Raw genomic sequence first — 27,975 nt, 5'->3', positions numbered from 1 at the left:
TAATTACATCTACTATTTATTGAATTCCTGTTAGGAGTTAAGCCTTATGCTTTGGCATACATTATCTTTAATATATACAACAACCACGCAAGATGAATATTAGTATCTTTGTATTACAGATTGCAAAAACTGGGCTCGGAAAGGTTAAGTCATTTGCCCAAGGTCATACAACCAATAAAAGGTGGTTCTAGGAATCACAGCTACCCTAAGAAACATCCAGCTTGGTCTATCACACCAGAGGTTGCTCCCGTATCTTACAGACTCAAACAGACACAAAGTTCTGTGATCCTGGCTCCTAATCTCAAGTCAGCCCCCTCCCCTTTCCCTGTTGCCACTGCTCCAGCCTAAGCCGGCATCAGCCTTCACTGGGATCAGCCTGCAAACTGGGGTTCCTGTCTCCCAATGTGCCCCACCCTCCGTCCCCTTCTTGGCTGGGGAACATCCTACATCGCAGACCTGGGGATTTCTCTTTCCCCTGAAATGTTCCGCATTTCCGAATAGATCAAATGTGGGAAGGGTCTTCAGAACCCAGCACCTGCTCCCTCTATGACGTCACCTCCAGTCCCAGCCCCTCTAAGCTCTGGCCTCTCACCCCTCAACTCTGCACAGGTGTTACCTACCCTCCTGGGAAAATAGAAACCCCTTCCTGCCCTTCGCTGTCCTCTCATCACGAGACCCTCAGTGCAAGTAGCAAGAAACCCCAAACGGGCAGCCCCAGCTCTAAGCTGGGTCGTACAACATCCCGACTCTTGTTCCCTGTCCCATTAGACCGTGAGCTCCCCGAGGGACTGTGTTCTATCCATCCCTTGTGCCCAACATCCTGGCTATTGTTGGGCATATAAGACATACTAGGAAAACTTTTGTTGAAACTTCTTGACCTCATCCATTCCCCTGATTCCTTGAAACTCTACACTTTGGTCCATTTTCTCGAATCCTCTAATACCCACAGTTCCTTAGCCATAGCCCTCTCCCTTGCGCTCCCTGTCCTTTCCTGCCTCTGTGCCTCCCATGTTATTATTATACACGTGGATCATGGAGCCCTGCAGCCTGCTGTCCCCAAAGCCTGGAGGTTCTGGATCCATCCAATCTTTGTACCCCTTCAAGCACTAGGCAGATTTCTTTTTCTAAAGGGCATGTGCCCAGGAAATCTGCATGCCCTGGCAGAGAAAACAGAGGTAGCGGAGTTGGGAGGCCCTTTGTGGGGTGCTCCTGTGGACCAGCCAAAAGTCACTCTCTTGCAAGCACCCGGGGTCTTCCTTCTTTCTGCATCTCCAGCGCTCCTGAAGTCTCCAGTGATCCCGTGTTGCAGGACAGATGTGGGCTCGTGGCAGAGGGAAGGCGGTGGTCCTGAGAGAGGGACCTCAGACCTGTGGCTTCCAGAAAGGAAACAAATCTATGTTGTGGACCACCCACCTCAAGACACACTCCCCCGCACCCCATGAGAACAAGAGACTTCAGGGGTCATGTTCACCAGCAAGGCAGAGGACACAGACCTCTCTGGTTTGCTACTCATATGATCTGATGCCACCCCCCTCTCCTCACAGTCTTCAGGAGGTAGCGGGGCTGGGCAGGGTCCAGATGGGGCCACTGTGACCTTCCCTGCTTCCCAGTCTCCCTTGGACCCCTGAAGTTGGATGGTGTGGCCTTTGGCCTGGGTCCTGGTTGTGGTTTGCCACTAACTCTTTGTGGGACATTGGGCCAGTCCGATCTCCTTCCTGGGCCTCGATTTCCCCTTCTGTAAAATGAAAGCTGGACTAGCGCTAGCTATTCTGTAAGGTTTCTTGGATGATTCTTGGTTGGCCTGTGGGGTTTAATTCCAAAAGAACAAACTGAATTATCCTTCAGGGTAGGAAATGGGGGTGATGGCTAACGGTGAAGCTTCATGGAGGCCCAGAGAGGTGGAATCAACCAGGTGGGATCTTGGTCCCAAAAGGTAAGTGACAAGTCCCACTGGACTGGGCCGAGGGAGAACCCCAGGGCCACGGCTGCAAAAACACTAAAGGCCACGATGGCCAACAGGACGGGCCTATGCGCATTAGTGCCTGCGGTGCCCGGTGCTGGGATCCAGGATCAGACTCAGAAGGTGGGAAAGTTACCTTTAGAGAAAGGCACTGTCAGTAAATCACCCCTGGTGATCTGGCCCCAGTCCTGGGGTGCTCCGATCCAGAGGGGCTCAGCGCAGAATCAAGGCTCTCGGGGCCAGCCCCAGAAGGCTGGCAGACGCCGGGCCTAGGAACGAAACCGGAAGAGGCACTTGGACCCTGGTTCCCAGAGTGGGAGAAAGGGGTGGGCACCCGGGCAGAGGGAGCCCTGGGGATTGGCAGTGGCTGTGGGCAGGGCAGGAGGGACGGGGGAGGAGTCAACTTGTACACGTGAAAAACTCTGGCGGGGGCCGGGTTTTTCCCTTCCTCCTCCTCCTCCTCCCCCTCCCTCCTCTTCCCCACCTTCCTCCACCCTCCCTTCCCCTCCCCTTCTCCCTCCTCCTCCTCCTCCTCCTCCTTCTCCACCTCCTCCTCCTCCAGCTCAGGTTGCAGCTTCTCTGGGGAACCGCTCACCTTTCCGGAGCAGCCCCCAGCCCGGGCAGGGACCCCAGCAGGGCGCAGGGCACGGCGCCCAGCCCCGCGGCACCCCGGCTGTCGCGGGCGGGAGCCGGCGCGCCGCGGCCCCCAGGACACGCGCGGTGAGTCCCGCGGGCGACGCGCAGTGTCCGGAGGGCTGGGCGGGCGGCGCGCCGGGGGGGAGGAAGGGGGCGGTCGGAGGAGGGGGCACCGCGGCGCCGGGGAAACCGAGCAAAGGTAAGCGGAGCGGCTCTTAAAGGCGCCGGTCTGCTTTTGCCCTGGGGCGGGAGGTTGGAGGGCAGTGCCGGAGCGCCGCGGGGAGATCGGAGATCACGAGGCGCGCTGGCTCGCGTGCTGGGGGTGGGCGATGCCCCGAGCAGGCCCCTCCCAAGTTCCAGGTGCGCCGGTTCACCTTCGCAGTCGCCCCCCTCCCCGACCCGGGAGTCTGCGCCGAGACTCACTCTGGCCCCCGGGCTCCCTGAACCCTAGGAAGCAAAGTTTATAACCCGGGTTCAGACCAGGCGCTTTCTCATCGCCCTTCCTTCTGGGAAGGGCAAGCGTCGGGAGTCTCCGGTGACGGGAGAACCCGCGCGAGTGTGGGGCCAGATCGCACCTTGAATGGCTTTCTGGGCTCTGGTGAACTTTCCAGAGGGACAGGCTGGAGGGTGGGAGACTAGAGCCCTGGGGTGAAGGTGGAAGGACAGCGTGGGGGCGCTGGGGGCGGACTGGGGCCTCTGGGGATCGCTGCCTCTTCTCTGCCCCCCAGGAGACCACAGGGGCAGTGGCTCCCAGTCCGCAGCAGCAGTAAGCAAAGGGTTAATAAAGCCGTGGGGAAGGGCTGCTGGTGGCCTCTTGAGCTGTGCGGGTGAGCGTTCGGCTGCATGGGGGGCAGGGGATGGGTGGGGGGAGAGGATAGGGAGTCTGTAGGGGCTGGAGGCCTCCCTTCTCTCCGTGTTGGCAGCGGCGGGAGTTCCCGGAGCTGTCTGCAGGCCCTGTGGGCGTCGGGCTGTTCAGACAGTGACCGATTTTCTGTGCTGTGGGGTCAGCACCCTCCTAGGCAGCAGCAGCCTCTTTAATGCTCGGTGATCCCTTTCTGGACAGCAGGGGCAGGAAAGTTAGGGCTGTGTGAGGGGTGGGGGTCAGCACACCCAGAATCTCATCCCGGCCCCTCGCCCATTGCTCTGCAGTTCCTCAACTGTGGCCTGGGCACTGTGACTCACTGCCAGCTCCAGCTTGTCCCCCCCCCCCTCCCCTGGCCAGGGGGCATCTCCCACTGGGCATGGGCACACAGCACATTCTGGGACACTGGGCCGGTGGCACAGAATCCTGGAGGATGCTGGGAGGACTGGCTCATGGGCTCGCCCGCCCCCACAGAGATCCTCTACCTTTAGTCTAGCCTTGGGAAGGGGCTGGGACACATGGCTTAGTGTCGAGGGGAGGCAACGGTGGTTCGAGGCAACCCTGTCTTCTGGGTTCGGGTCTGCATCTTGAAGGCTGTCTAGAGAGAGGGTCACCTTGCCATAGCAAAGCTACTGGCTCGGATTACTCTCTCTGCCCCAGCCACCTCCTGTGTAGCTGAAGCGAGGCTAGCTTCCCCCCACCCCTGCAACCTCACCAGCCTGTTGGGTTCCTGGGACTGTCCCCACTGGCCAACCATGCCCCTCCAGGAGAATGGATCCCTCCTTCTTCCCATATTTATGGGGGTTTCCAGAGCCAGAGTGGACTCAGTAAGCGACATCTGAATTCTGAATGCCTTGTTGGCTACCAGTTGGAGAGTATCTGCTGGGTTCCCAGCAGATACAGTAGACATTGCCATCCCGTTTATAGGCGAGAAAACAGAGGCTATGAGAGACCAACTTTCCCTCAGTTTCACATAAGTGGGATCCAGCCCACTTCCATCTGAACCTGAGCTCCCTGCTGATAGTCCCTGCCCCATCTGGGGAGATCCTGTCCCGCTCCAGAGTTCTCTGGTTTGACATCAGTCCCCAGGAGAAGGAAGGATGGGTGTGGTGCTCTGGGTAAGGAGGTTCCCACTTGTTTTGTGCCAGGCAGAGCCAGGCTTTTCTGTGGGTCGCAGGAGAGGAGACACCAGATCCGAGGAATCTACAAGTAGGTTCTTGGTCTGAGATCTCCTGGGATCCAGCCGCCTGCCCAGGAAGCCACACCCTGGGTCCCTGGGGTCATGATGCTGCCTTTTGGACCGCACTTGTTTTCTCTGTAGACCCAGACTCTGTCATCTGTCAACGTGCTCCATGCTGTAGGGCAGGGCCTGGGTTGGTCTTCCCAGCTTCTACCCCAACTGTGCCTCTTTTTTGGGGGGGGGATCCCTGTTTGTGACTTTGGCATAGCACCTCTATCCATCCCTCCCGATTCCTTTCCTTCCCTGAGTTTGAGACCTAAAGGGCAGGGAGAACCAGGGTCTTGTTGGAATCCAGGTCCAGAACATACTAGCTGAGTCCCCCCGCCCCATCAGACACCTCTGAGCCTCAGTTTCCTGGTCTCTGAAATGGGAATCCTCGTAGGTCGGGTTGTTAGATGAACGAAATGAAATAACACACAGTGCCTGGCATGTAGCAGATGCTTAGGGACTGTTAGCTGAATCGTGCATGGTTATTTGGGAAGGAAATTTCCCAGTTATCACACCATGCCTGTCTCTGGGGTAGAGACCCAGGCAGGCTTTCCTAATCCCAGCAGGCTGGGCCCTGAGCATCTTTCCTGCTATTCCAGCTTGGGGAGGAAGGGGTGGCTGGAAACCTGCCAGGAGGGGACCAGGAATCTGGGTTGTGGGGACTCTGCCCTCTAGTTTCTAGCAGGAGCGAAGTGGGCACTGGAAGTTGGGCATCCAGCAGTCTCCGGCCCGGGCCTCTTTGCCCTGGGGTAAAAGGACCCTCGCTCCCTACTTCATTAATCGCCGTCCCTGTTCTCCTCTGTTCAGCCACTGTGAGGGAGTGGCTGGCCTGGGTCCAAACTTATCTGATTAGCGTCACCTCGTTCCTTGGGAACAAGTCACATTTCTCTTCTGTAGCCCCGAGTCCTACCCCCACCCCTTCTGTCGCCAACCCTGGACCCTTTGCCTTTGCCCCTGCCATCAGCTGCTGAGTGGGCGGCTCGCCATCTCGGGAGGGTGGAGCTCCCCAGGGCTGGGCTTGTCTTGTCCTGGCCCCCACAGCTGTGTGCATTTTCCTGGAACCCAGCTCTAAGGCCAGGCTAAGAGCAGTTTGGGTGAGGGCCTGGATCCCCCACAGAGCTGGGGGCTGGGCCCGGCAGGAGCTGGCCAGGGCTGCGGCAGTCGATCAAGAAGGGGGGACACTGGAGGCGCATCTCAGCCAGGACTCCTGTCTGAAGGAGAGCCCATCTGCTTCTGAAATCTTCAGTTTTATCTGCAGGGGAGGAGGGACCAGGAGGCAAGTGTGAGGACTGGCCTGCAACCAGAAAGGGTCTTGAAGCTCCTTGCAGACATGAGTGTCCCTGGTGAGTCAGGGCCCCCCTGGGTGAAAAGACATGGGCCAGAACTTTTGAAGGGACGGTGGTGAGACCCTCTTTCTTGGAACTGTGGACCAGGGTCTCACCCTGCGTGCGCTGCCTTCCCACCTACCAACATTAAATTGAGTCTGCCTTCGAATTAGAGGGGTGGGGATAGGCAAGGGGACTCTGTGATGGCCAGCTGGGGCATTCCTTCATTTATATGCGAGCGCCCGCCTTCTGTCCAGCATGGGGGGCGGTTTGGCGACTTCGGGGTGGGCTCCGGTCCTGCCCTGCTGCTGAGTGAGGTGCTTCGGGTGCAAGACCTCGTTCACCCAAGCCTTGGATTCCTCCGTGAGAAAACGGGGAGAGTGGGAGCATTACAGATGCTGCAAAGATGACAGTGAGACACCACACTCCTGGCTTTTTGCCTCGCCTCGTGTCATTAGCGAGGGCTGGTGGCTGTCCGGGTCCCTGGGCCACACGTGGCAGTTCTCAGTAGCTTGACTTCTGCTCTGTCCCTGTAGAAACCACAGCTTAGGCCTCACATGGGGGAAGGGGACTATCCTTAAAACGTTTCCACTCTCCCTCCTTCCAAGGACCTTCTATGCGTTATTGTTACGGTGGTAAGTTCTGACAAAACTCCAGAATGATTTCTCTCTTTACACCCTTGCTTCCCTCAAGAAACCTACACTTTCTTGCCTTTGTGGGGCCGGGGGTTGAGGGCGGGGGTCCCTTCAGGAATCCAGGCTGCTTCTCTCCTCCGGCCCCAGCAAAGGAGACCCTTGCTGGGGGACCAGGCCCTGCTCTGTCCTTCCCCGGGTTGTGGCAGGATCCAGTGCCTGGTAGCAGGTAGGAGACAGGTCTTGTGCCCGAGGTATCACTCATCACGTCAGCAGTGCTGGATCCCCAGACCACCTCTGCCACCCGGGCATGGGATGAGGCCAGAGAAGGGGTCCCAGAGCCCCTTCCTATACCAGCTGGCAGTACCCCCCACTGTGGCTGGGCTGGGTGCCCTGCTCTGCGCGGAGGCCATAGCTGAGATTGCTTCTTCCCAAGGCAGAGTGGTCCTTGGGTGGGCTTGCCCGGGGACCTCTGGGCAGGTCCTCGAAGTCCCCGAAGGAGCAAAGAGAGCATTGAAGTCCCAGTCACAGGCCCTCAGTTCTGGTCTCAGCTCTGCCCCTTCAGGCTGGATGGCCTGAGGCAGGTCATCCCCTTGGCTGAGTCTTGCCTTCTTCTCCTTAAAAATGAGGGCACAGACCAAGGAATTTCTAAAGCTCCATCCAAGACGACTGGTTTGTGGTTCCAGCTTTTGCCAGTCCTGCTGCTAAGGTGAGCTGGGCTCTGGGACTCTGGGAGGGACTCCGCCTTCCGTTCTTTTAAACTCTGGAGCCCAGACAAGGGCTTCCCCTAGCCAAGGCCTGCCGTGACTCGGATGACCCCTGGGAGGCCTCCTCGTGTCAGATAAGAGGAGATAAGAACCTCCCGAGGGAGCGGGTGCTGGATTCAAACCCTGTGCAGACACCGGGCGCTCAGGGGCACGCCTCCGGGAGTGAGGGCACGCGAGCCGAGAATGGTTGGTACGGTTTTAAACGGTTGGGGAAAATTCCAAAAGAAGGAAAAAAAAAATACTCCGTGCCGCTGAAAATGATATAAAATTCAGATTTTTGCATACGAGTTAAAGTTGACCGGAAGACAGCCTCGCTCCTTTGTGTCCATCTTGTCTTCGGGCACTTTCTACAAAGGGCGGGGGCGGGGGGGGGGGTGCAGTGGTATGATTGCAGCGGATGACCCCCAAAGCCGAAAATATTGACTATCTGGCCTTTTACAGAACAAGTGTGCCAATCCCCGTTCGAGATAATTATAGTCCTCCCCAGGCTTGCACTAAAGAGTTTTGGAATCTCAATCTAAAAATACTTTTCTTTTCATTTAAAAAGAAGTGTTACTTCTTTTAACATAAGCAGCGAGTGGCCATTATGCAAGTATTGGAGGAAGCAAGTAAGCATAAAAGGAGATACTAGAGTCACTCCCAGTTCTGCCACCCAGAGAGACCTGCTGTTAGCCGTTTATCTTGTATCTGTCTGGATTGTATGCAGTGTCCGTGTTTATAAGTGTGAGTCTACAGTGTGTGGATACCTAGCCTGCACGGAGCGTCACAATTGTACATGTCTGCCCTTCTCACTTGAAAACACATCTCAAACTGTCTGCTTCCTCCAGACCCAGTGAGGTTTATCCTAGTGTGTCACAACCCCTGGGGATGTCCAGACAGCTGGGCAGGGAATCCTTCGGACCTGCTTATTGCCACTTGGGGGCTTGCTGGGGCCAGAGCTCTGGGTCTGGGAGTCATCAGCACGAGGCTGGCGGTTTCCACCACGGGAGAGCATGAGGTCACCAGGAAGAGTGCTCAGAGGGGAGGAACCGAGGGCGAGGGCCAGAGAGGGAACTCTGGGGAGTGCCAGCTTTGAGAGACAGGTAGAGGAAGTGAGTCTGGGAGATGGGGGAGGGAGAAGGAAGCAGGAGGAGAGCCAGGAGGCCAGGGGAGGGGAAGAAAGGGTCTGGAGCTTAGGACAGTGGCTGCCCACCGCCCACCTCCCCCCCCTCCAGCAGGTACCTATGGCATGAGTGAGTGACTAGGAGAAACCAGCACCTCCCCCGAGGAGCCTGGGCTCTGGGCAGCAGGTGCCGGTTTCTCAGAGGGGGCCTTGGAGGCAGGGAGGAGCTGGAGGTGGTCAGGGCCAAGGGGGCTACCTGGGCCCAGCCTGGCGGGATGCGGAGCCTGAGGAGGCCAGCTTGCCCTAAAGGTTGGAGCATATTGGTGGGGGTCCTGCTGGAACGCGGGCCAGACTGGAGCGGGTGTGGGGGGGGTGCTGGGAGCGGACTATAAATAGGACTGCAGGCTAGAGACGCTGAAAAAGCTCCCCTCCCACCCTCCCTGCTCCTGAGACTGAGAGGTCCCCAGGGATGCCAGCACTTGAAGTTAACAAAGATCCCATGACGACCACCAAGAAAGCTGGCTTCTCACATGGCCGAGGGGGAACTAGAGGGTGGGCGGACTTGGTCCGCCTTATTTCTCCTCCGTTTCATTGGGTAGAAGATGGTGGGCACCAGCCCCTGGGCTTAAGCAAATGGTGAGGAGACAGGTGTGAGCTGTTTCCTTTGGGACTGACCTCAGAAAAGATTCCAGACTTTGGGATTTCGCAAACGCTGAGCAAGGTGGCTGAGGGACCTGCCGTGAGGGTCTTCAGCGGAACCTGTGAGAAGCAGCAAGGAAAGGGTTTCCTCCGCATGGGAGGGAAGGCGGGCCTAGTCTGGAGGCAGGGTGATGTGGGGATGGGTTTTGCCTTTACTGCCCCTTGCTGCAGCCTCTGGTCTAGAATGTTCTGCACAGCCAGGACCAGAGCTGGTGGGAGGGCACCTTGTTCCATCTTAGCACTTGCAAATCCAGAGCCTCCCCAAAGACTGCAGACCAGACTTAGCTAGGTCTGAGGAAGGGTCCAAAAAAAAAAAAAAAAAAAAAGCAGAAGGTGATAAATGGGCCTCCATTCCTTGAGCCTTAGGAAGCCAAAGGGAGCAACAGAGTGAGTATCAGCAGGGCTGACGTGGGGCTAGAAGTGGACAGTCAGGGACTCAGGAGAAGTCAACTGTAGGGGTCAAGGCCAAGGTCTGTCCCAGGTAGTGCACCTGACCTGTGAGGTCCTAGGAATCTGCCCCTGAGGGAATGGGAACCCCTGAGGAAGGCCTCAGGGCCCTGTCAAATCCGCTCCCCACAAGCCCCGTAGACCCCAACTCAATGGTGTTTGGTGGGAACCTAGCATTAGGACTTTTCCCATCCCCAGTCCGTCCCTCACTGTGGGTCATCTGCCCAAGAGGAGACCTCCACAGACCTCGCTGAGGGAGTCACTGCCCAACAGGCAGCTTCCCCTGTGCCTCAGTGGTGCCCCATCCCCCCACCCCCACCGCCATCAGAGCCAAGAGCGGCCAGGGAAGGTGGGTTAGGTCACAGCTAAGGCTTCGAGTCCAGAAGGCAACTGACAGTTCCTGGCTGTTCTCTGGTCTCCAGGTAGCCCCTAGAACTTGGGACTCGCAGCTTTCAGATACTCACTTGCTGGCCATTTGAGGGTTCACTCAGTGCCAGTCCTGGGGGTATAATGATGGGTCAGACCCAGTCCTTGCTGTTAACGTGCTCGCAGGCAAACCAGTGGGCTGGACAAATGAACAGGGACACCTGCGAGCCAGGCGCTCTGCTTGGGGATGTCCAGGATGCCATAGGCTGGGGCCAGTGGGCTTTCAGGCCAGGAGAGAAGTGACAGCCCTCACAGAAGGCCTCTTGGAAGACGTCTTGCCTTTCTCCAGCCTTGAAGATGCGGGCACTTGACTGGGTTTCTCCAGTCTCTGGCCCACCAGTCCCGCCGTTCAGGAGAACCAAGGATGTCCGGGGCCTCGGGCTGGTTCGCTGGACTGCAGGCCTTGCTCTGCTTGCCCAGAAAGAGGGCAGGGCTGGGCCCATCCCAGCTGTGCTCAAGACCCACCTACTAGGTATGGAGCTGGCCTCGTGAGATAAACCTAGAAACGGGGCCTTGGCCGGATGGAAGGAGGAAGAGAACCAGCGTATACCGCCCTTGTCCTCAGTGGGCCTCATACGTATGTAGAGGAAAGAGTTTTAAATAAGCCTTTGGGGCTCAGTGGCCTGTGGCCTCATTCATTCCAGTAAGGCGGTGGGCAAACAGCTCACCGAGACCCCACTTTCGTCCTGGAGGGCGCCGTAGTCTAGTGACAAATGTACACAAGCTAGTCTAGCCGTGACAAGGAGGAAGCATCCCGATTTACCTAAAGGAAGGAGGTGTGGTCACATGTGGTTCTGCGGAGGCAGCGACACTGGAGTTTGGAAGTCGTCTTACCCAGGGAACAATGAGGAAGGGTGTCCCGGGCCAAATGAACGGCACGTGCAGAGCTGTGGGGCACGAGTGTGGTTTACTCTGGGAACGCCAAGTGCACCCCATAAAACTGGACCCTCCAGGGAGTGGTGAGAGCCGAGACTCGAGAAGGAGACAGATCAAAACACAAGAGGCCCGGTCTGCTGGGCCCTAGAGTTTGGACTTTTGTCTGAGGGCAGTGTTAGGTTGAAGGATTTTAAAGAGGGAGTGACATCGTCAGAAAGCAACCAAGAAAGTTAAGTGTGGGAGTCTCTTGACAGTTGGATCTGGGATTAGATATTCTCCCCATTTAGCAGACTGGGAAACCGAGGCATGGGGCGTTTTCCCAGGTCACGGTGCTGGTGAGTGGGAAAGCTGACATTTCTCCCATATTCCAAGCAGCAGAGAATTCTGGAGAGCAGGCCTGGCCAGCATGTGGCCCTCCATCAGGTAGGACCCCACAGGGGTACCTTTGCTGGAGGAGCAGGGGCATCCCAGAGCCTCAGACATCTGCCCTCCTTCCTCGCTTCCTGCAGGTTAGCGCTGTGTGCTCCCGGAAGGCCTCCCCCGCCTGCTTCCTGCATTCCCAACAGAGGCAGTGGGAAGCACTTGCTCACTGGCCGGCTGCAGTCCTCTCTGTGCTCCTCGATTCCGGCCACCCAGGAGGCCCCAGGCTCGCAGCCTCTCCTCCAGGTCGAGCTGGCGCAGGGCGAGGTTAGCGATGAGGCCCCGGGGCTGCTGCTGCTGACTGCCCCTGAGGTTTGTCGCAAGCCAGGGAAACCAAGGCCCCCTGGGCCGGGTCAGCTGCAGGGTGAAGGAAGAGATGCTATCTTCCAGGGCTCCCTGAGGCTCGGTTCTCCCTGGGAGGAGGGAGTGTCTCTGAAGTCCCAGCTCATGACGTCTGCAAGCTCGGTCAACCGTGGCCTCTTGTTCTTTTGAAACCCGCCCAAAGGCCCAAAGTGACAGAGTGACCGAGGTGGGGGGGGGCAGGGAGAGGGTGGCAGAGGGTGTCCTGGCTAGTGATCAGCCTTTGAGGCCAAGGCTCAGCCCCTCTGGGCTCCCAAGAGTGGGCAGTTGTGAGTTAGAGCCTCAGGCCCTGCCCCTGGGCCCTCAGAGACTGAGACAGGGGGACTTGGAGAAGCACCTGACTTGTTCCTGGAGCCCAGAAGGTGCTCACCGTGGGCCTGTGTGATGTCTGGCAGCAGCACCAGGCCGACGGAGCAGAGTGGCCCCGGGGACAGAGGCACCTGAAAAGTCCTTGCCGGAGCCCGGGAGAGGATGCGATCTCCCGGCCGCCCGGTGGCCCTGGGGGTCGGGGAAGCCTTGCCAGAATCCCGGCCTGAGCTGGCCTAAATGTGGGCGGGGGTACCGGCGCTGGAGCTGAGCTTGGGTTGTGGGAAGCGGGGAGACCAAAGCTGTCGGAGGCAGGAGGCTGGGTTGAAGGACCGTGGGTGCAGGCTGTGAATTGGGGCTTCATTCAGGGAGGAGGGAAAGGGCTTCTCAGAGGGGTTTGCTTGAGAGAAGCTTCTCAGAGCCTGGCTCCCTGGAGGTTACGGGAGGAAGCTGGCTGCTGCCCTCCATACCAGTATGCCCTCCGTACCTCCTTCCGGGAGGTAGAGGCTGCCTAGCTTCCCTGGAGGCTCTGCCAACCTCCTTCTCTGCCTCCGTAGTGTCGCTGGCAGGGCCTGGCAGGTGGCCCGGGCCTGGGGCAGGTAGGGCTGGGACCTGGCAGAGGCTGTCCTGGGGGCAGCCGGCTGTGTCTGTCCTCCCTGGACGCTGGGCCTGGAGGCTGGCCCAGCCTGCTCTGGGGAGCTTTCTCCCTTGCAAGGACTGGGGCTGAGAACCGTCAGCTGGGAGGCTGGGGTCCTCTGCCCTGTCAGTCTAAGTCGGGGTGGGGGGAGACCCTGCCCGCCTAGTCTTTCCCTCTTAGTCGGGTGCCTCGGGACTGCCCGGCTTCCCACCCTTTTCCATCGGGGGGTCCCACAGCACTTCTTAGGCTATAAGGAGGTCTGGGAGGGACACGTCTCCTGTGTTATCGGGGGCCTCCTTTCCGGCACATCTTTGCGTCTGAGCCGGAGCTTGCGAGAGGAGGAGGGAAGTGCAAGGTGTTCTGGTGTCCTCCTCGTGCTAGGGCTGTGTCATGTTAGCTCACCCGGCGTCTGCACTCAGATGTCTGCTGGACATGAAACACTGGCCCCAAACCCAGCTTCTGGTCTTGCCTCCTGAACCTGCACTCCAGCATTCGTCGTGTCCAGCGGTGGTCACTCCATCCTCCCAGGTGCTCCAGCCAGAGCCCCTCAGGGTCTTGCTCAGCTCCTCTCTGACACCCCGTTCTGCAAATCCCTTGGGCTCCACCTGCAAAATATAACCAGACGCCAGACGCTTCCACGGTTCCCACACTGCTCTCAGCCACCACCTTCTGTCACCTGGATCTCTCCAGTAGCCTCCTGATAGGCTCCCTGCTTCCTTCCTTGCCCACACAATCTGTTCTCAACACAGTAGCCAGAGGGAGCCTGTTGAAATCTAAGTGGGACCACATCCTGCAGCTGCTGAAACCCTCCTGTTCCCTGCAGGGGCCCACACAGTCTGCTCTGTGCTCCCCTATGGCCTCCTCTGCAGCCGCACTGCTGTTCCTAGAGCGTACCAAGCTCACTTCTGCCTCAGGACCTTTGCACCTCCTCTTTCTGCACTGATCTGCTTGCCCTAGATTCCACATGACTAGCTCCCTTGCTTACCCCTTCTTGGAATTCTTCCTGAGATGTCACTTTCCCAGGGAGACCTTCCCGACCACCCTGTTTCAAATTGCAGCACCCCACCCTCCCCACCCCCATCCTTCTCTGCTGCTTTCTTTTGTACCTGTCACCATCTAACTTCCTGTGCAGGTTATGTATTTATTTTCTTGTCTGTGCTGCTCCCCACCATTCAAATGGAAGTGCCATGAGGGCAGAAATTACGTTTGATTCTTTCATACGTGGATTCTCAGGGTCTACAACAGTGACTGGCATGTGATTCTGTTAATAGATACTTGCCAACATGAGGGACTGGCGCCAAAGCTGGGAGACATTATATACCCCAAGTGCCACCCTCCAGCCCTGCAGAGAGTGGCACCAGAACTTGAATTTGGCTTTTAATTCGGGGTGGGGGTGCAGAAGACCTGGAACGGGAAACAGCTCTTAGAGCCTAGGCCGCAGGGAAGGGCAGGGTGGGGAGGGCTCCTGTTAGGAGAAGCAGGGAGCAACGTGGTCACGGAGTTTGGGCCCTTAGTAACAAGCAGGAAATCGCTGTATGGTTTTGAGCCAGTCGGGTCTCATCTGGGAGCCTCAGTGCCCTCCCCGGGGCACTGGGTCTGTAAGTGCTTCTCCTGCTGCGGTTCCGGCGTTCAGCCCTTTCTCACCGGGCACATGATGGCCTCTGGGCAAGTGTCAGCTCCCTCCGGGCCTGGCTTCTCCCTCTCCTGGGCCACCCGCTGCTCTGGCACCAGCAGGAAGTTCTGGCCTGGTTTGTGTGTGCCCGGGAGGAAATGACAGGAGGTACGCTGGGAACTGCAGGCTCACCTGGCAGGCGGGCAGGAGGGAAGGGTGGTTGCGGGGTCTGCTTGTGGAGAGCGGGGAGGTCTGTGCCCATGGTTCCTGAGGGGGCCTCTTCTCCTCCAACACCTCCCGGGCCGGCCTGGCCAGGCCAGCATCCCTGGATGCCCAGCTCCCTCTTCCCCTGGCACCAGTTGCACGAGGACAGCCCCAGATGGCTCCCTGGCCTGGGGACAAAGGCCACACTGTGCCCGGCCTGGGGCTGGCCTCAGGCTGGGTCACACTGAGCCCTTCTGTCCCCAGATGGGGGTGAGGGGCAGACAGCAACAAGGTGACAGGCCTTTTTCCTGTCTCCCTTCCCCCTTGACCCCCCAAAATTGAAGAGCTGATTCTCTCCAGGGAAAAGTGACAGAGGCATCTTATGTCTCGAGCAAGGGGACAACAGAGAGCATTCACGACTCAGTCTGCCCTGTCACACCCAAGACCCTGCCGGGTTCAATACCCCGATTGTCCCCAGCAGAGTGAGGCGTCCACTCTCTTCTGTGGTCACCACCCCTGCCGCCTGCCTTGCTGTCGCCATCAGTAAGTCCATCCTTACATCTGACCTCCATCCCTGTCCTGCTCCAGGGAAAACTGCTTCCTCTGGGTCTCTCTCGAGTGGGTGGAGGACAGCCGGTCTCCATCGCTCTGTATCGCCGGGCCCTGCGTTCCTGCTTGAGATGCCGTCTCAGCTTCGCCCTCTTTCTAGCTCCCCAGCCCACCCTCCATCCCGCCCCAGGCCCCAGCTGGTGGCCCCTTGCTCCCAACTGAGCTGAGGGGACGGCAGGAGCAGGTGCCACTCAGGGCTGGCTCGCTTTTGTTTTGCAGAAATCTGGGGTCTCCCTCCTAGAAAGCTTCTGATGAGCCCCCCTCCCCCACAGGCAAGAGCAAGGGTATAAGATTTATGGCTGCTACTGGTGGATTCCTGAACACAAACCCAACATGCCATCCCATAAATCCCAGACGGCAGGACGGCTTTATGGGGGAGCCCTGTTTTTAGAAGGGGGCGTGCCTAGTCCCTCTTGGCAGAGCTCAGACCTGAAGGAGCCAAGTGCCTGGCTCCCCCCATCGCCCTAGGCTAACCATGACGGAGCTGAGACATCAGTCCGCAGGGCAGACGTTTCTTCCCCTTCTGGGTGGTGGGGTGTTGGGAGAGGGAGGGGGGGCTCTGCTGCTGCACTCAGCCTGCCATCTGCCCTCCTTCTCCCCAGCTCGGAGGATACCCTGTCTCAGCGCAGTAGGGCAATCTAGAATCCTGGGTGAATTACCATCCCTTACCCAGACCTCAGATGCTTCTCCCCAAGGCTCCATGTCCAGATCACCAAGAATGCTTTTTTTTTTTTTAAAGATTTTATTTATTTATTTGTCAGAGAGGGTGCAGGGTGCAAATAGAGGGGAGCGGCAGGCAGAGGGAGAAGCGGGCTCCTTGCTTAGCAGGAAGCCTGACGGGGACTCAATCCCAACACCCTGGGATCATGACCTGAGCTGAAGACAGATGTTTAACTGACTGAGCCCCCCAGGCGCCCCTGGGGATGCTTTTTTTAAAAATTCATTTTCACAGTCACCGTCTTCAGTTCTAGACTCAGAGTGAGACCCAGGAATCTGAAGTTTTAAAAATCCTCCCTGGTGCTACTGAGGTTCAGCCAACTCTCTAGACAACTGACCTGTCCAGTGGGGACATCTCCACTCTCCTGTCCTGCTGGGAAATGTCCGGTGACGGGTAGGACACATCTAGGTCCCCCTGTCCCTGGAACCCATGTGCGGCCGCTGTCACGAAGCTTCTGTTAGGGGACAGGCTCTGGCCCCCGGCCGGCTGCACACTGCAGGGTAAGGCAGGGTGAGCGCCCACTGGGAGCTTCTCATCTGTCCGTGCGTCCTGCAGACGGCGGGCCTGTGAGTGCAGGGGGCCAGGAGGAGCGGCGGAGGCTGGCGGGCAGGAATGAGCTTAGGGACGGGGACTCAGGAAAGTCCGAGGTGCTGGGCTTTGCCAAGGAATCTGGAAGAAGAGCTTCGGATGCCTTCTTAGAGGGGGCATCAGGAGCTCCTGAGCTCCTGGAGAACAGGGACCACACTCACTCCCCGTGTGACCCAGCACGTAGTAGCTACTCGGTCCTCACCAGTCTGAACGGGACAGGGGAGACTCTGGGGCCCAGGGACAGAGATGGCTCTGCCCGTGCCAGCCTGAGGGAGGAGGGCCTGGTCGCCACTCCCCTTCATCTCTGCGCTCAGAGCTGCTGTAGGTAGCTGCCCGGGAGTGTGGAGGCAGCCAGGAGCCTGCTGGCCCAGGGAAGAGCCTCTCCAGGCTGGCTGAGGACAGAGGATGACCACGAAGCAAAGCGAACATGTTATGACCCAGAACCCCTTAAACCAGGAGGACTCAGAAGGGGTCTGTGGCCTCAGGTTACCAGCTGGTGATTGGGAAAGGGCTACGCCCGCCCGGCTGCTCAGGTAAAAGCTGGGAGGGGGTGCGGGGTGGCTCCCCTCCCATCACAGGACCGGCCCTAGGTGCCTTCTTGGCTGGTGTCGGTGGGGCGCTCGGGACGCCTCTTCGTCCTCTGTTCACCAGGGAGGTGTGGGCTGAGCGGGACCAGGGGCAGATGCACCGAGAACTTAGGACATCATGGAAGGGTGTGGTGGGGGTGGGGTGGTGACTGGAGAGGCGGGTGGGTTTTCAGGGCAAGATATGGAAGGAGGGGTGTGCAGGAACAGGCAGTCTAACTGAGTGGACAGCAGGGTACCCCCTCGCTCACAGAGCACGAGGGCTGGGGAACCACAGGAGGAAACACTTTCTGGCTCGGGAAGGGGCCTTGAGGGGAACAGAGCAGCCCACCCTTCCCCTGACTATGTTCTCTGCGGCATGGACACCCTGCCCCCTCAGGGCTCTGGCGTGAGAGGGCCTCAGCCTCCTGTCCCTGGGGCCCTCTTTTCCCGGCAAGCTTCTGTGTTTCCCCTGAGACCTTCAGCTGCTCCTGACCTCCCACATTTCAGCTGGAGAGACGGCACGGGGCCAGCTCAGGGGCACACGTCCCCTCCCTTGTCCTTTCTCCTTTCCTGCCTCCCAGAGGCCTAGGACAAGCCAGAGAGGGACCTCCAGGTGTCAGTGCGAGGATGAAGTGGGGTTTGGACCAGCCTCTGTCACAAGGCCGCGGGCCCAGCTGGGGTTCAGCTGCTGGGCGTCAGTAAGACTTACTGGCTGTTGACATACTCAAGCTCTTACACACAAGTTGGTGAAGAGCTATTGGCCCGAGTTCTGGTTCCCTCCCTGCCACTCCAGGCCTCTTGGAGAATTCTCTAGACCTCCAGCAGCTCAAAGGTCTGGCCGTGGGGAGGCCCCCAGGATCTTGCTGGCATGTCATACTGCTAACAGGCAGCGGTTTGCTACACTGATTAGTCCGTAGTGTGACTACCTCCCCAGGTCGGTGGGGGGGGTGCGGGGGGAGTGGTGGGGGAGTGGGATTCACAGGGAGGGAGAGGGCTGGGTCCTGGGGTCTCGGTGAAGAAGGCCCTCCGGAGCGCAGGCCCCGGAGCTCGATGGGCCAGTGGAGACCCAGACCCAGAAGTCGCATTTGCTGTCAGCTCAGCCTCGTGCCTTGTTCTCACCCACTCTGCCCCCCCTCTCCCGTCTCAGGCCCCACCACCTGGGCCCTGCTGACCATGAACAAGATGAAGAACTTCAAGCGCCGTCTCTCCCTGTCCGTACCGCGCACCGAGACCATCGAGGAGTCCTTGGCCGAGTTCACAGAGCAGTTCAACCAGCTCCACAACCGGCGCAATGAGGGTGAGGGGTCCGGCCCCCCGCCCCTGCCCTGGCCCTCCCTGACCCGGCCCGCATGGCTGGGGGAGGACAGAGGTGGGAGGCAGTCTCCCTTCCCCCCACCCCCAGCCCTGGGGCGGCGGGGCAGGGTGGGCCGCTGACGCCTCCCCCTCTCAGACCTGCAGCTTGGCAGAGACCCCCAGCCGGAGTCCAGCACCTTCTCCCCGACGGACAGTGGGGAGGACCCTGGGCAGCTGTCCCCCGGCATGCAGTACCGGCGGCAAAACCAGCGCCGCTTCTCCATGGAGGTGAGGGGCGATGGGCTCTCCCCTGGGGACCCAGCGACAGTATATGCCCAAGGAGGGTGGCCGCCGGGGACCCTGACTTCATGGATTCACATCCCAGCTCTGCTGTTGGTCACCTCTGTGACCTTGAGCAAGTGTCTCAACCTCTGCATACCAGTCTCCTTGTGTTAAAATGGTCATCAGGAAGATTAAGCAAGTTAATATATACCAAGTGCCTAGAACAATCCTGGTACATAGTGGAGCTAGACAACTTGACTACTGTTCTTATGACTTGTAGGCATGGACCCACGTATGAGAAAAATAGGCTTCTATCCTTGGAATCTCATTCTTTAGATGGTTATACTGCAGCCCAGAGAGGGGAAGGGACCTCCTGAGGTCACACAGCAACTCCTGCGTGTTCACATGTCTCTGAGAGCATCTTTGAAGCAGCTTTGAGCCTGGGGTCACAGCCCGTGGTTTGGCCCTGCTGGGGTTGCTCTACAGGGAAAGCCAAGCCCTGGGTGATGAGTGAGGGTCCCACAGCACGAGGTAACCTGGAGCAAACACAGGTGTCCCCCTCTTATGCCGGCCACTGCAGGACATCAGTAAGAGGCTGTCTCTGCCCATGGACATCCGCCTGCCCCAGGAATTCCTGCAGAAGCTACAGCTGGAGAGTCCGGACCTGCCCAAACCACTCAGTCGCATGTCCCGCCGAGCATCCTTGGTGAGTCCCGAGAGAGTTAGAGGTCACCAGGGGAGACCCTCGTCTCCCCAGCTTGGACACATCAGATGGGGTTTGCCTGGCCCGGAGGAGGCCTGCAGCAGTTTGTGGGCCTCTGGCGCCACCTGCTGGCCTCAGCGGATTCGCAAGCTTGTAGTCCTCGGTCAGCGACTTGCATTCCCCTAGGTGAGTCCCACCAGGGCTGGAGCAGAGCCCCTAGCCCTCTCTGGGCCCCCACGGTTTCCACTGCGGTGAGACCCCTAGACCAGCTGGCATGTGCTTTCCGGTCATGGCTGCTTATCATATTTCCTTGGGAGCCCCTTGCAAAACGTGGACTCTGGCCCCCCACTCCAGATACCTACAGAGTCAGACTCTGGGTGGTGGGGCCCAGGAAACTCCGTTGTTAAGGGTCAGGTACCACTGAGCTAGAGGAAATATGCTGATGAGAGAGACTGCTGGGGAGGCGGGTTCTGAACTGGACACTCGAGGTACAGTGGGGAACAAGGCACGGTTTCTGCCCACGAGGCTCTAGTAGTCGAGCAAGGTGGAGACGGATAGGTTTTGAAGGTGCGTGGCAATCCCAGGTGCCTGGTCCCTGACTCCGCCCCCTCCACGGCCAGGGGAGGAAGAAACTCATACTTCCAAGGGTTCCTTCCTTTATCATGGGGACGGAGGGGAGAGACCAAGAGGCAGGACTTGTGGCTGCCCTCATCCCTGCTAGGCTCTGTTGTTACCTCTCCCTGATGGGGGTCTCATTCCCTTCCCTCCTGGAGGCTGGCTGGGGGGGTGTCATGCACGTCGGGCTGTTTGGCCTTCGTGCTCACAGGACCTGTGTCTTTCCCTCTCAGTCAGATATCGGCTTTGGAAAACTGGAAACGTATGTGAAACTGGACAAACTGGGGGAGGTAAGAGGCTGGGCAGGGCGGTGAGGAGCAGGGACGGGCTCTCCCGTGCCCTCCCTGCCCTGTCTTCTCATTGCCCCTGCCCCGGGGAGGCACACCATCTGGGCCGTCCAATCTGGCCCAGCCTTTTGCAGGCGTTGAGGGGGGCCCAGGTCCTGGAGGAGGGCGTGAGGATGGCGTGGGGCCCGTGGGCTCTGGGCATAATCCAGTTTGTCTGTTTTTCCTGCAAGTATTTCTCTGGGTTCAAATCCTGTGTCTGCCATTTACTAGCTCTGTGGCCTTGGGCCGGTTATGTGACCTCTCTGTGCCTTTTTTTTTTTTTTTCTCTGTCAAATGGAGATGCAACGGCTGTGTGTCCTAGGACTGTCGTGAGGGCAGGCTTGATTACTATAATAAGCTTGCATGCACGCTTACACCATGCCTGGCACAGGGTCCGCCCTGTGGGCCTTTAGCTGTCTCTGTTACCACTGTGCCCCGCTTTGTGGCAGGGCCTCGGGGCGGCCAGAGGTTTACAGACAGGAGGAAGACACAGCCGTCTCCCTCCAGGAACCCAGAGAGGAGACCTACCTGTAAACATCAACATAAGGAAGAACAAAACTGGCATTCTAACAGAAGGGCGCCTCACCTGCTGGGGGCTCAGGGGAAGGATGTTTCATTCGGAACAGAGAGGAGGGAGGGACGGAGTCAGAGAGAGATGGGCCTTGGAGCAAACATGGAATTTCAGTGAAAGGAGAAGAAGGGGGAAGGGCACAGCCCAAGCAGACACACAAGGAGGAGGGCGCTGGACAGAGGAGTGTGCGCCCTGAGTGTGGCCGGCGCTGTGGGGGTTCTTGTCCCCAGGGAACCTACGCCACAGTCTTCAAAGGGCGCAGCAAGTTGACGGAGAACCTCGTGGCCCTGAAGGAGATCCGGCTGGAGCACGAGGAGGGGGCACCTTGCACGGCCATCCGAGAGGGTACAGCACCCTAGGGTCCTGAGCTCCTGGGGGCTCCTGGGAGGAGGGCTTCATTGACGTGAGCCCCAGTGGGAGCCTCGGGGCAGAAGGTCATTGCTGGAGTGGGGTCTCCTAGGGCTGATCCCAGGAAGAGAGGGTGTGAGGGGTGTGTGGGGCCACAGGGACCCAGGCAGGCCTGTCACCCCACAGTGTCTCTCCTGAGGAACCTAAAGCATGCCAATATTGTGACCCTGCATGACCTCATCCACACGGAGCGGTCTCTCACCCTGGTGTTTGAGTACCTGGTGAGTTGGGCTGGAGCTAGCGGCTTCTCCCCTCTGCGGTGGGGCGCGGGGGCGGGGTGGGGGGCAGCCCAGGCCTTGTTCTAGAATCAGGTTCTCAGATGCTCCCACGCAGGAGTGGGCCCAGGGGGTGTAAGGGCAGCTCAGAGCCTGGGCCCTGCCCAGGGAGGGGCTTCCGGCCAGAGGTCAAGACAGGTCAGGGCTGAGCCAGGCTCTGTGTTCCAGGACAGTGACCTGAAGCAGTATCTGGACCACTGCGGAAACCTTATGAGCATGCACAATGTCAAGGTGAGGGCCTCCGTAAGGGCCGCCTACCCCCGGGCGCCCCGTTTCGGTCCCCATCTGTTCTCAAGCCCAACACGGGCACCGTTCTTACCACCAGGGTCCCAGCTGTGAGGTTGCTCAGACCTTCAAAGGTATGAGGGCGTGCAAAGTCACTGTCATTCAGGGAATACCAGGAACTGTGCTAAGCACCCCACCAGTGCAGATACACACCCTCTGCCACCATCTAGCCGATGATACAAAATTCCCTCTCCAACTCTGAGCATCAGTTTTCCATCTGTTAAATGGGTATATGGACGAAAGGAGGCTTGTGGAGAAGCTTGAAGGGAGGAAAGACCCCTTCTGGCCATTGTGAGAGAACCAAGTGCATGGCTCCCCTCCCCGGTGGGCTTCCTGGCCCTGCGTGGCCCCCCCTCAGCTCCCAGCCAGACAATCCTCTGGCCTCCAGCACCCTGCTGACTCCTCCACACACCTGGGGCTCTCCCCTGTGGATGGGACTCCCTGGATGCACGGAGCCCAGGAGGGGGCGCAGCATGGGTGGTGAACCAGCGTAGCTCCCCAGGGACCTCACCGCACCACCCCCACCCCACCCCAGCCGTGGGGCAGAAACAGATTCTCCCAGGTGAGACACACCTGCCTTCCACTGGTCACCTTCCTCATCCCCTCCTCCCTCAGATTTTCATGTTCCAGCTGCTCCGGGGCCTTGCCTACTGCCACCGCCGCAAAATCCTGCACCGCGACCTGAAACCGCAGAACCTGCTCATTAGCGAAAGGGGGGAGCTGAAGCTGGCTGACTTCGGTGAGGGCGGGGCCCGCCGGGGCCAGGGGGCGGGTCTGGGCCAGGGGGCGGGTCCCTCCCGGTTTTCGCAGGAGCTGGTTGCTGGTGTGGGGCAGGGAGCTGGGAGGCTCAGTGACGTGTCCGTTCTCCAGGACTGGCGCGGGCCAAGTCAGTGCCCACGAAGACCTACTCCAATGAGGTGGTGACCCTGTGGTACAGGCCCCCTGATGTGCTGCTGGGGTCTACCGAGTACTCCACCCCCATTGATATGTGGTGAGTGAGCGCCGTGGGACCAGGGCCAGGGGGGTTCCCACACCTCCGCATTCCCTTTTGCTGCCTCAAGGCCCTCTGCCAAAAAATGCCCAACCTCCTTTGACTAGAAGCCATGTGACATCCTCCTGAAGTAACCGGATGGGAAAGAATTAAGTCTGGACTCCGTTAGCGTTCCCCTGGCTCTAAGTAGACCCTCCCAGGCTCTGCTTCTGAAATACTGCCCCAGGGATCCCTGGGAGGTTCCCAGAGGGTGCGGGAGGGCTGCCACAGTGAATACGACGAATCTTCCCCAAGCATCAGTTCTACTGAAAAATTTGGAAGGGATCTATTATTTGTGTGTGTGTGTTAAAATTATCATGCATATGATTTGGTGTAGAATGGGAAAAAAAAAACAGCCCAATTTTAAAGCTGAAACCCAGGTTTCTGATGAATGCCACTGTGTTCTGTGCCCCGGGGTCCCCAAGAGAGTGGATGTACGGACTCGCCTCTTTCGTGGGACAGAGTTTGAGATAACGCTGCTTGAGGAACTGCTACATGGGTGCAGACCCAAACTCTGTGGGGTGAGGGGAGAGGTTAAAGCGCCCTAGAGCCCAGAGGAGCCCCAAAGAGAGGCCCCAGGGGCGGATGCGGCTGTGCTAGCCTCCGCTGTCCTGGGCTGCCCACCCCAGAGCCGGGACCATTGGAGCCACGATGGCAGGATGACAGGGCGTCCTTGGTGCCCTGGTGGAACAGTCCTAGGAAGGGCGGGTGCGAAGAGGCCCAGCCTGACGCCGCCCCTGCCCATTGCTCCCCGCAGGGGCGTGGGCTGCATCCACTACGAGATGGCCACGGGGAGGCCCCTCTTCCCCGGCTCCACGGTCAAGGAGGAGCTGCACCTCATCTTCCGACTCCTCGGTCAGTCTCCGGCCGCTCCCACCCTCTCGCCACCAGGGGGCGCCAGAACTCCGTCCAGCCCAGGCTCACACAGGGACTGGGAAGAGGGGCTCCCACTCGCTCTCCACGGGGCAGCGACCCCTGTGGCCTCCGCCATTGTCTGCCCCCACCTCCTTCATTGCACCCTTCCCAGTCGCCCGTGGCCCTGGCCCCTCACTGTGCCCTTCCCACGCCTTCTCATTTCCCCAGGGACCCCTACGGAAGAGACGTGGCCCGGCGTGATGGCCCTGTCCGAGTTCAGAGCCTACAACTTCCCGCGGTACCTCCCGCAGCCACTCATCAGCCACGCTCCCAGGTAGCCCTGCCACTCCACACCTTCTCTCCTGGTCTTGGCCCGGGCTGTCCCTCCTGGAGGTGGCCACGGGGGACCCCAGCCCCCCAACCCCCCACCCAGGCCAGGCCTGTGCCAGTTCCTTCCTCCTGCAGGTTGGACACTGATGGCATCCACCTTCTGACCAGCCTCCTCCTGGTGAGTGTGGCCCCCGGCGGGGCCCAGGGACAGGCAGCCCGAAGGCCCGAGACCCCACCTGGGCCCTCCACCCGCCTCTGAGCTCACAGCGCACACCCTCCCCCATATTCCACCCCATCCCCTTACCCCCAGCCCCTGCTCCCCAGCACTGGTTCCCACACAGAGGTGGGAGTGGGCACACTCTGAACTCAAACGCAGTTCAAACCCTCTTACTATGTAGCCTTGGGCAAGTTCTAGAACTTTCCTGAGCTTCCATTTCCTCCATTGCAAAGAGGAATTGATAATTCATATTTCCTAAGCTGGTCACAAGGATACACTGAGATTATGGAACACACTTAGTGTGGGACCTGTCTTGAAGGAAGCACACAGTAAAGGGGAGTTGTTGGTATGACATGTTAGTATTGCTGTTATTAATGTTATGATCACAGAGGCTTCAGCCTCTGGATTTCCATCCCAAGAGGAGGTCAGTCTCTGGAAGTCCCGTTTCTGGTTTTCTCTTGGTGGCTGGAGATCTGGGAGCTGAGCCCGGAGATCTGGGAGCTGAGCCCGGAGACTGCCTCAGGCTGGCTTGCAGGGGGAGGCTGGCAGCAGACCCTGTGGGCTCCTGGGTTAGACTCGGGCCCCCCTCATGCTGGCCATCTAACTCAGTGTAGGAGTTGCTGCACTGAGGGGTCCCCAGAGTCCCCCAGCCAGGGCCCCATAGCCCACCCTGTGCCTTTCAGTACGAATCCAAGAGTCGCTTGGCAGCAGAGGCAGCCCTGAACCACCCCTACTTCCGGTCTCTGGGAGAGCGTGTGCACCAGCTTGAAGACAGTGAGTGTGGGGAGGTTGGGGGAGGGACCAGGGTCACCCCAGAGCCAAAGAAATGGGGCGGCAGGTGTGGGTGGAAGAGGTGCAGCAAAGGGGCTGGAGGCCCCCCACGCAGCCAAGCTGCTTGGGCACAGGACTTCCCCTCCTTGGGTTCCCGACTGTAACTAAGGGCAAAACTGGGGGATCTAAGAAGCTGCCTAAAAGGCTCAGTTAGGTGCTCCTGGGGCAGTCCTGAATGAAGGGGTTCCCCAGCCAGGGGGCTCTCTGTGGGTGTGGGGGCACCCCCCAGGGGCTCGGCCCTCTCCCTACCTTTCTCCTCTCTCCCCACAGCGGCGTCCATCTTCTCCCTGAAGGAGATCCAGCTCCAGAAGGACCCGGGCTATCGGGGCCTGGCCTTCCAGCAGCCAGGTAGGGGCTCGAGCCTCCCCCGCCCCCGCCCCTTATTAGAAGAGACCAGGACAGGCTGCTCCTCCCTCTTGAAGAACAGAGTGGGCAATCAGCATGGCCTCCCCCCAACATTGGCCTCCCTTTGGGGGGCCCAGGGAGAGCAGGGAAGGGACTGGTTTCCCTATCTCCTGCCCAGGCTTCCTCCCCCAGCGTGTCCCTTGTCAGCCCAACCCAGCATCTGACAGAGCCCTGAGGAAGGTGCACGCTCTCTGGGCTACATTCTGTCTGCAAACCCATTTCCATTCTGGGTTCTGTCTGTTCTGGAATTCTCCAGAATTCCATTCTGGAATTCTCCCACCTCCATTCTGGGAGAATCATACCTTGTCTCTAGAACAGCTGATGGCCTCAGATGTGACAAGTACATTATTTCGTATCATCCTAAAACACCCTTTGAAGTAGGTACTTTGTGTGTGTGTGATTTTAAGTAATCTTTACACCCGATGTGGGGCTCAAACTCATGACCCCAAGATCACACATCACGGGCTCTACTGACAGAGCCAGCCAGGAGCCCTGAAATAGATACTATTCATGGTCCCCGTTTCATCATCAATGAATGTGAGACACAGGGAGGTGAGGACAGTTTCACACAGCTGGTCAGTAGCAGGGATGGGATTTGAACCCAGAACCGACTGGCTTCTGGGAGCATGCTTTTGCTAACTCTGTCAGAGCAGCCCCCGAGATTGCCTTCCCTCTGGTCCCCGGGGGCACCCTGCTGCCCAGCCCCCTCTCTGCAGCCACACCCCCCCACCCCTGTTCTCCAGGCCGAGGGAAGAGCCGGCGGCAGAGCATCTTCTGAGCCGGGCCCACCCTGCTGTGGCCCCAGGGACGAGAGACGAGAGTTCTCTGAGAGCACGGCGGCGGGCAGGAGGGGGCCTGTGTGGCCCTGGGAGGACTGAGAAGCAAGGGCTAATGGCAGGCCCGGAAGACTTCTTGGCAGCCCTGCTGGCCACGGCTGTTTCCTCTTCCTGCTTCCCACATGCCTCCCCTGTGGCCTTCTCCTCGACACCCACCCCTCTGTTGCTGGCCCCGGAGCTGGGCCTGAGCTGCTTTCCTGGGAGCAGATGAGGGGCAGGGAGGTACCTCCGACCCTTTCCCACCCCGAGGTGCTTGGGCACCAGTGTGGGACCCACACGGACGGGAGAATCCGGGTGCCCGGCTGAGCAGGGTGCACTGAATGTGGGTTCCACCATAGCTCCCGCCAGGGGCTGCCTGGCACACGTCACTCTCTTTCTTCCTCTTTGGGAGCAGGAAGCGCAGGGCACTTGTCTGGGACCCTGGAATCCTGGGTGCTGTTGTGGGCGCCAAAGCCCAGCCTCTACCTGGAGGGCAGGTGTCCCCAGAGCAGCCCAGCCCTTCTCCACATCCTCAGCCTGTCCCCGTTCCCTCTCCTGGCCAGAGGCCCCATATGCTGCTGGCTGCCCGGCTGAGTCCAGAGGCGGCCTGGTCCCACCAGCTGGCCCCTGCCCGCCCCCCCAGCCTGAATGGGATTGCCTTAAATCGGCAGGAGGTAGAGCATCACTGCCCTTGGAGCCCTGACCCAAACTCCTACCTGTCCACCCTTCCCCAAAAGCGGCTACTGCTTAACATGCCTGGGCCCTGATAACCCAGCCCTGGGCCAGGGTCCAGGGGACGACACCCCGATAGGCAGGGTCACCCTGATTCTGGTACCAGACCAGCCTCAGCTCCTTGGGGCTCACCCAGCCTCCCCTGTTCCCTCCTTCCCAGCCCCCACAGCCCGGTCCATGTTCTACCCCGACCCGGCACCAGCCTCCCCATGACCCCAGAGGGCAGGGTATAAATGCCACAGTCTGACGTGGAGGAAGGTGGGACAGCACGCACAGGCTTTGAGCCCGAGAGCCCCACCCTGGGGAGCTGGGAGCATGAGGGGCCGCAGCCCCAAAGAAGGCCCCTCACCACCCCTTCCGAGCACGCCTGTTATATTCCCACGGTCTCCTCAACACTTGCCTGCATCTCAAATGGCAAGGCCAAGGGGAGGCCGGGCACGGCTGTTCTCCACAAGCCCCCCTGCCCGGCCCAATCCCTAAGCCTGAGGAGCAACCCCAGAGGGTCTTGGCCTCTGCACGAGTCCTTCCCCTCCTCCCCGCACTGTACTGTGAATGTCCCGTGACTCAGCACAAAGACAAATAATATATTTAATTCATGTTGTACAGAAAAGCTGATTTTTGACAGATTGATGCCAAAGATGGAGGACGGAAGACCCTTCTCCAGGCCCCATGAGTGTGGGTGGGGCTTGCTTGTATGTGTATATGTATAAAGTGGACAGAGAGTTTGGTTTGTGTCTATCTGTGAACCCACCCTGGGCATGGGAAGGGTGCCCGCACCCTTCCTGCTGTATGCCGGAAGCTGCTTCTTCCAGAACCGGAAGTTCACTCTGGGTGTTGTGGGGAGGCGTGGAGGAGGCCTTCACCCAGGGACCAGGGACAGGGCCTGAGGGGTGGGGCCAGCCAGGAGAGCAAGAGGGAGTCTCCAGGGAGGGGTCTGGGGGGCCGGCTGCTGTACCTGCCCTCTTGCTCCCCGAACCAAACAGCTCCCTGACTTCTTGGGAGGGAAGAAGGGGAGGTTTAAG

At 59.1% G+C, this 27,975-nt stretch overlaps 1 protein-coding gene and 1 long non-coding RNA gene across 4 annotated transcripts; one reads left to right on the top strand and one right to left on the bottom strand.

Moving 5' to 3' along the window:
* Nucleotides 1-4: 4 nt before the first annotated feature.
* LOC308355988 lies at nt 5-2,691 on the bottom strand. Its single transcript, XR_013968029.1, has 3 exons — nt 2,556-2,691; nt 2,097-2,229; nt 5-1,373 (listed from the first exon to the last, which is right to left on the bottom strand). It is a non-coding gene; the product is annotated as an uncharacterized lncRNA (long non-coding RNA).
* CDK18 (cyclin dependent kinase 18) lies at nt 2,486-27,680 on the top strand. 3 transcript variants are annotated; one of them, XM_080824571.1, is made up of 17 exons: nt 2,486-2,680; nt 14,860-15,042; nt 18,128-18,277; nt 18,431-18,561; nt 19,136-19,261; nt 20,107-20,163; nt 21,001-21,115; nt 21,305-21,399; nt 21,622-21,684; nt 22,354-22,477; nt 22,609-22,729; nt 23,526-23,623; nt 23,852-23,957; nt 24,089-24,131; nt 24,854-24,944; nt 25,272-25,349; nt 26,150-27,680. In XM_080824571.1, the coding sequence occupies exons 3-17, from the start codon at nt 18,154-18,156 to the stop codon at nt 26,182-26,184; spliced, it is 1,407 nt and encodes a 468-aa protein (XP_080680697.1). In that variant the 5' UTR covers nt 2,486-2,680; nt 14,860-15,042; nt 18,128-18,153; the 3' UTR covers nt 26,185-27,680. The 3 variants fall into 3 exon arrangements, with proteins under 3 accessions (XP_080680697.1, XP_080680696.1, XP_080680698.1); XM_080824570.1 differs by lacking the exon at nt 14,860-15,042; XM_080824572.1 differs by lacking the exons at nt 2,486-2,680; nt 14,860-15,042 and adding an exon at nt 16,852-16,947.
* Nucleotides 27,681-27,975: the final 295 nt, after the last annotated feature.

This window comes from Martes martes (assembly GCF_963455335.1).
Source record: "Martes martes genome assembly, chromosome: 15".
Classification (NCBI taxonomy): Eukaryota; Metazoa; Chordata; class Mammalia; order Carnivora; family Mustelidae; genus Martes; species Martes martes.
The sequence above is the reverse complement of the archived record's forward strand: the minus strand, read 5'-3'. Positions and strand labels throughout refer to the sequence as shown.

Bases quoted from the DNA above. Each gene is read 5' to 3' on its own strand.
- CDK18 (XM_080824570.1), top strand. From the start codon at position 18,154: ATGAACAAGATGAAGAACTTCAAGCGCCGTCTCTCCCTGTCCGTACCG. The intron at 19,262-20,106 runs GTGAGTCCCGAG...TTTCCCTCTCAG, and splicing joins TGTCCCGCCGAGCATCCTTG to TCAGATATCGGCTTTGGAAA. The intron at 24,132-24,853 runs GTGAGTGTGGCC...TGTGCCTTTCAG, and splicing joins TTCTGACCAGCCTCCTCCTG to TACGAATCCAAGAGTCGCTT.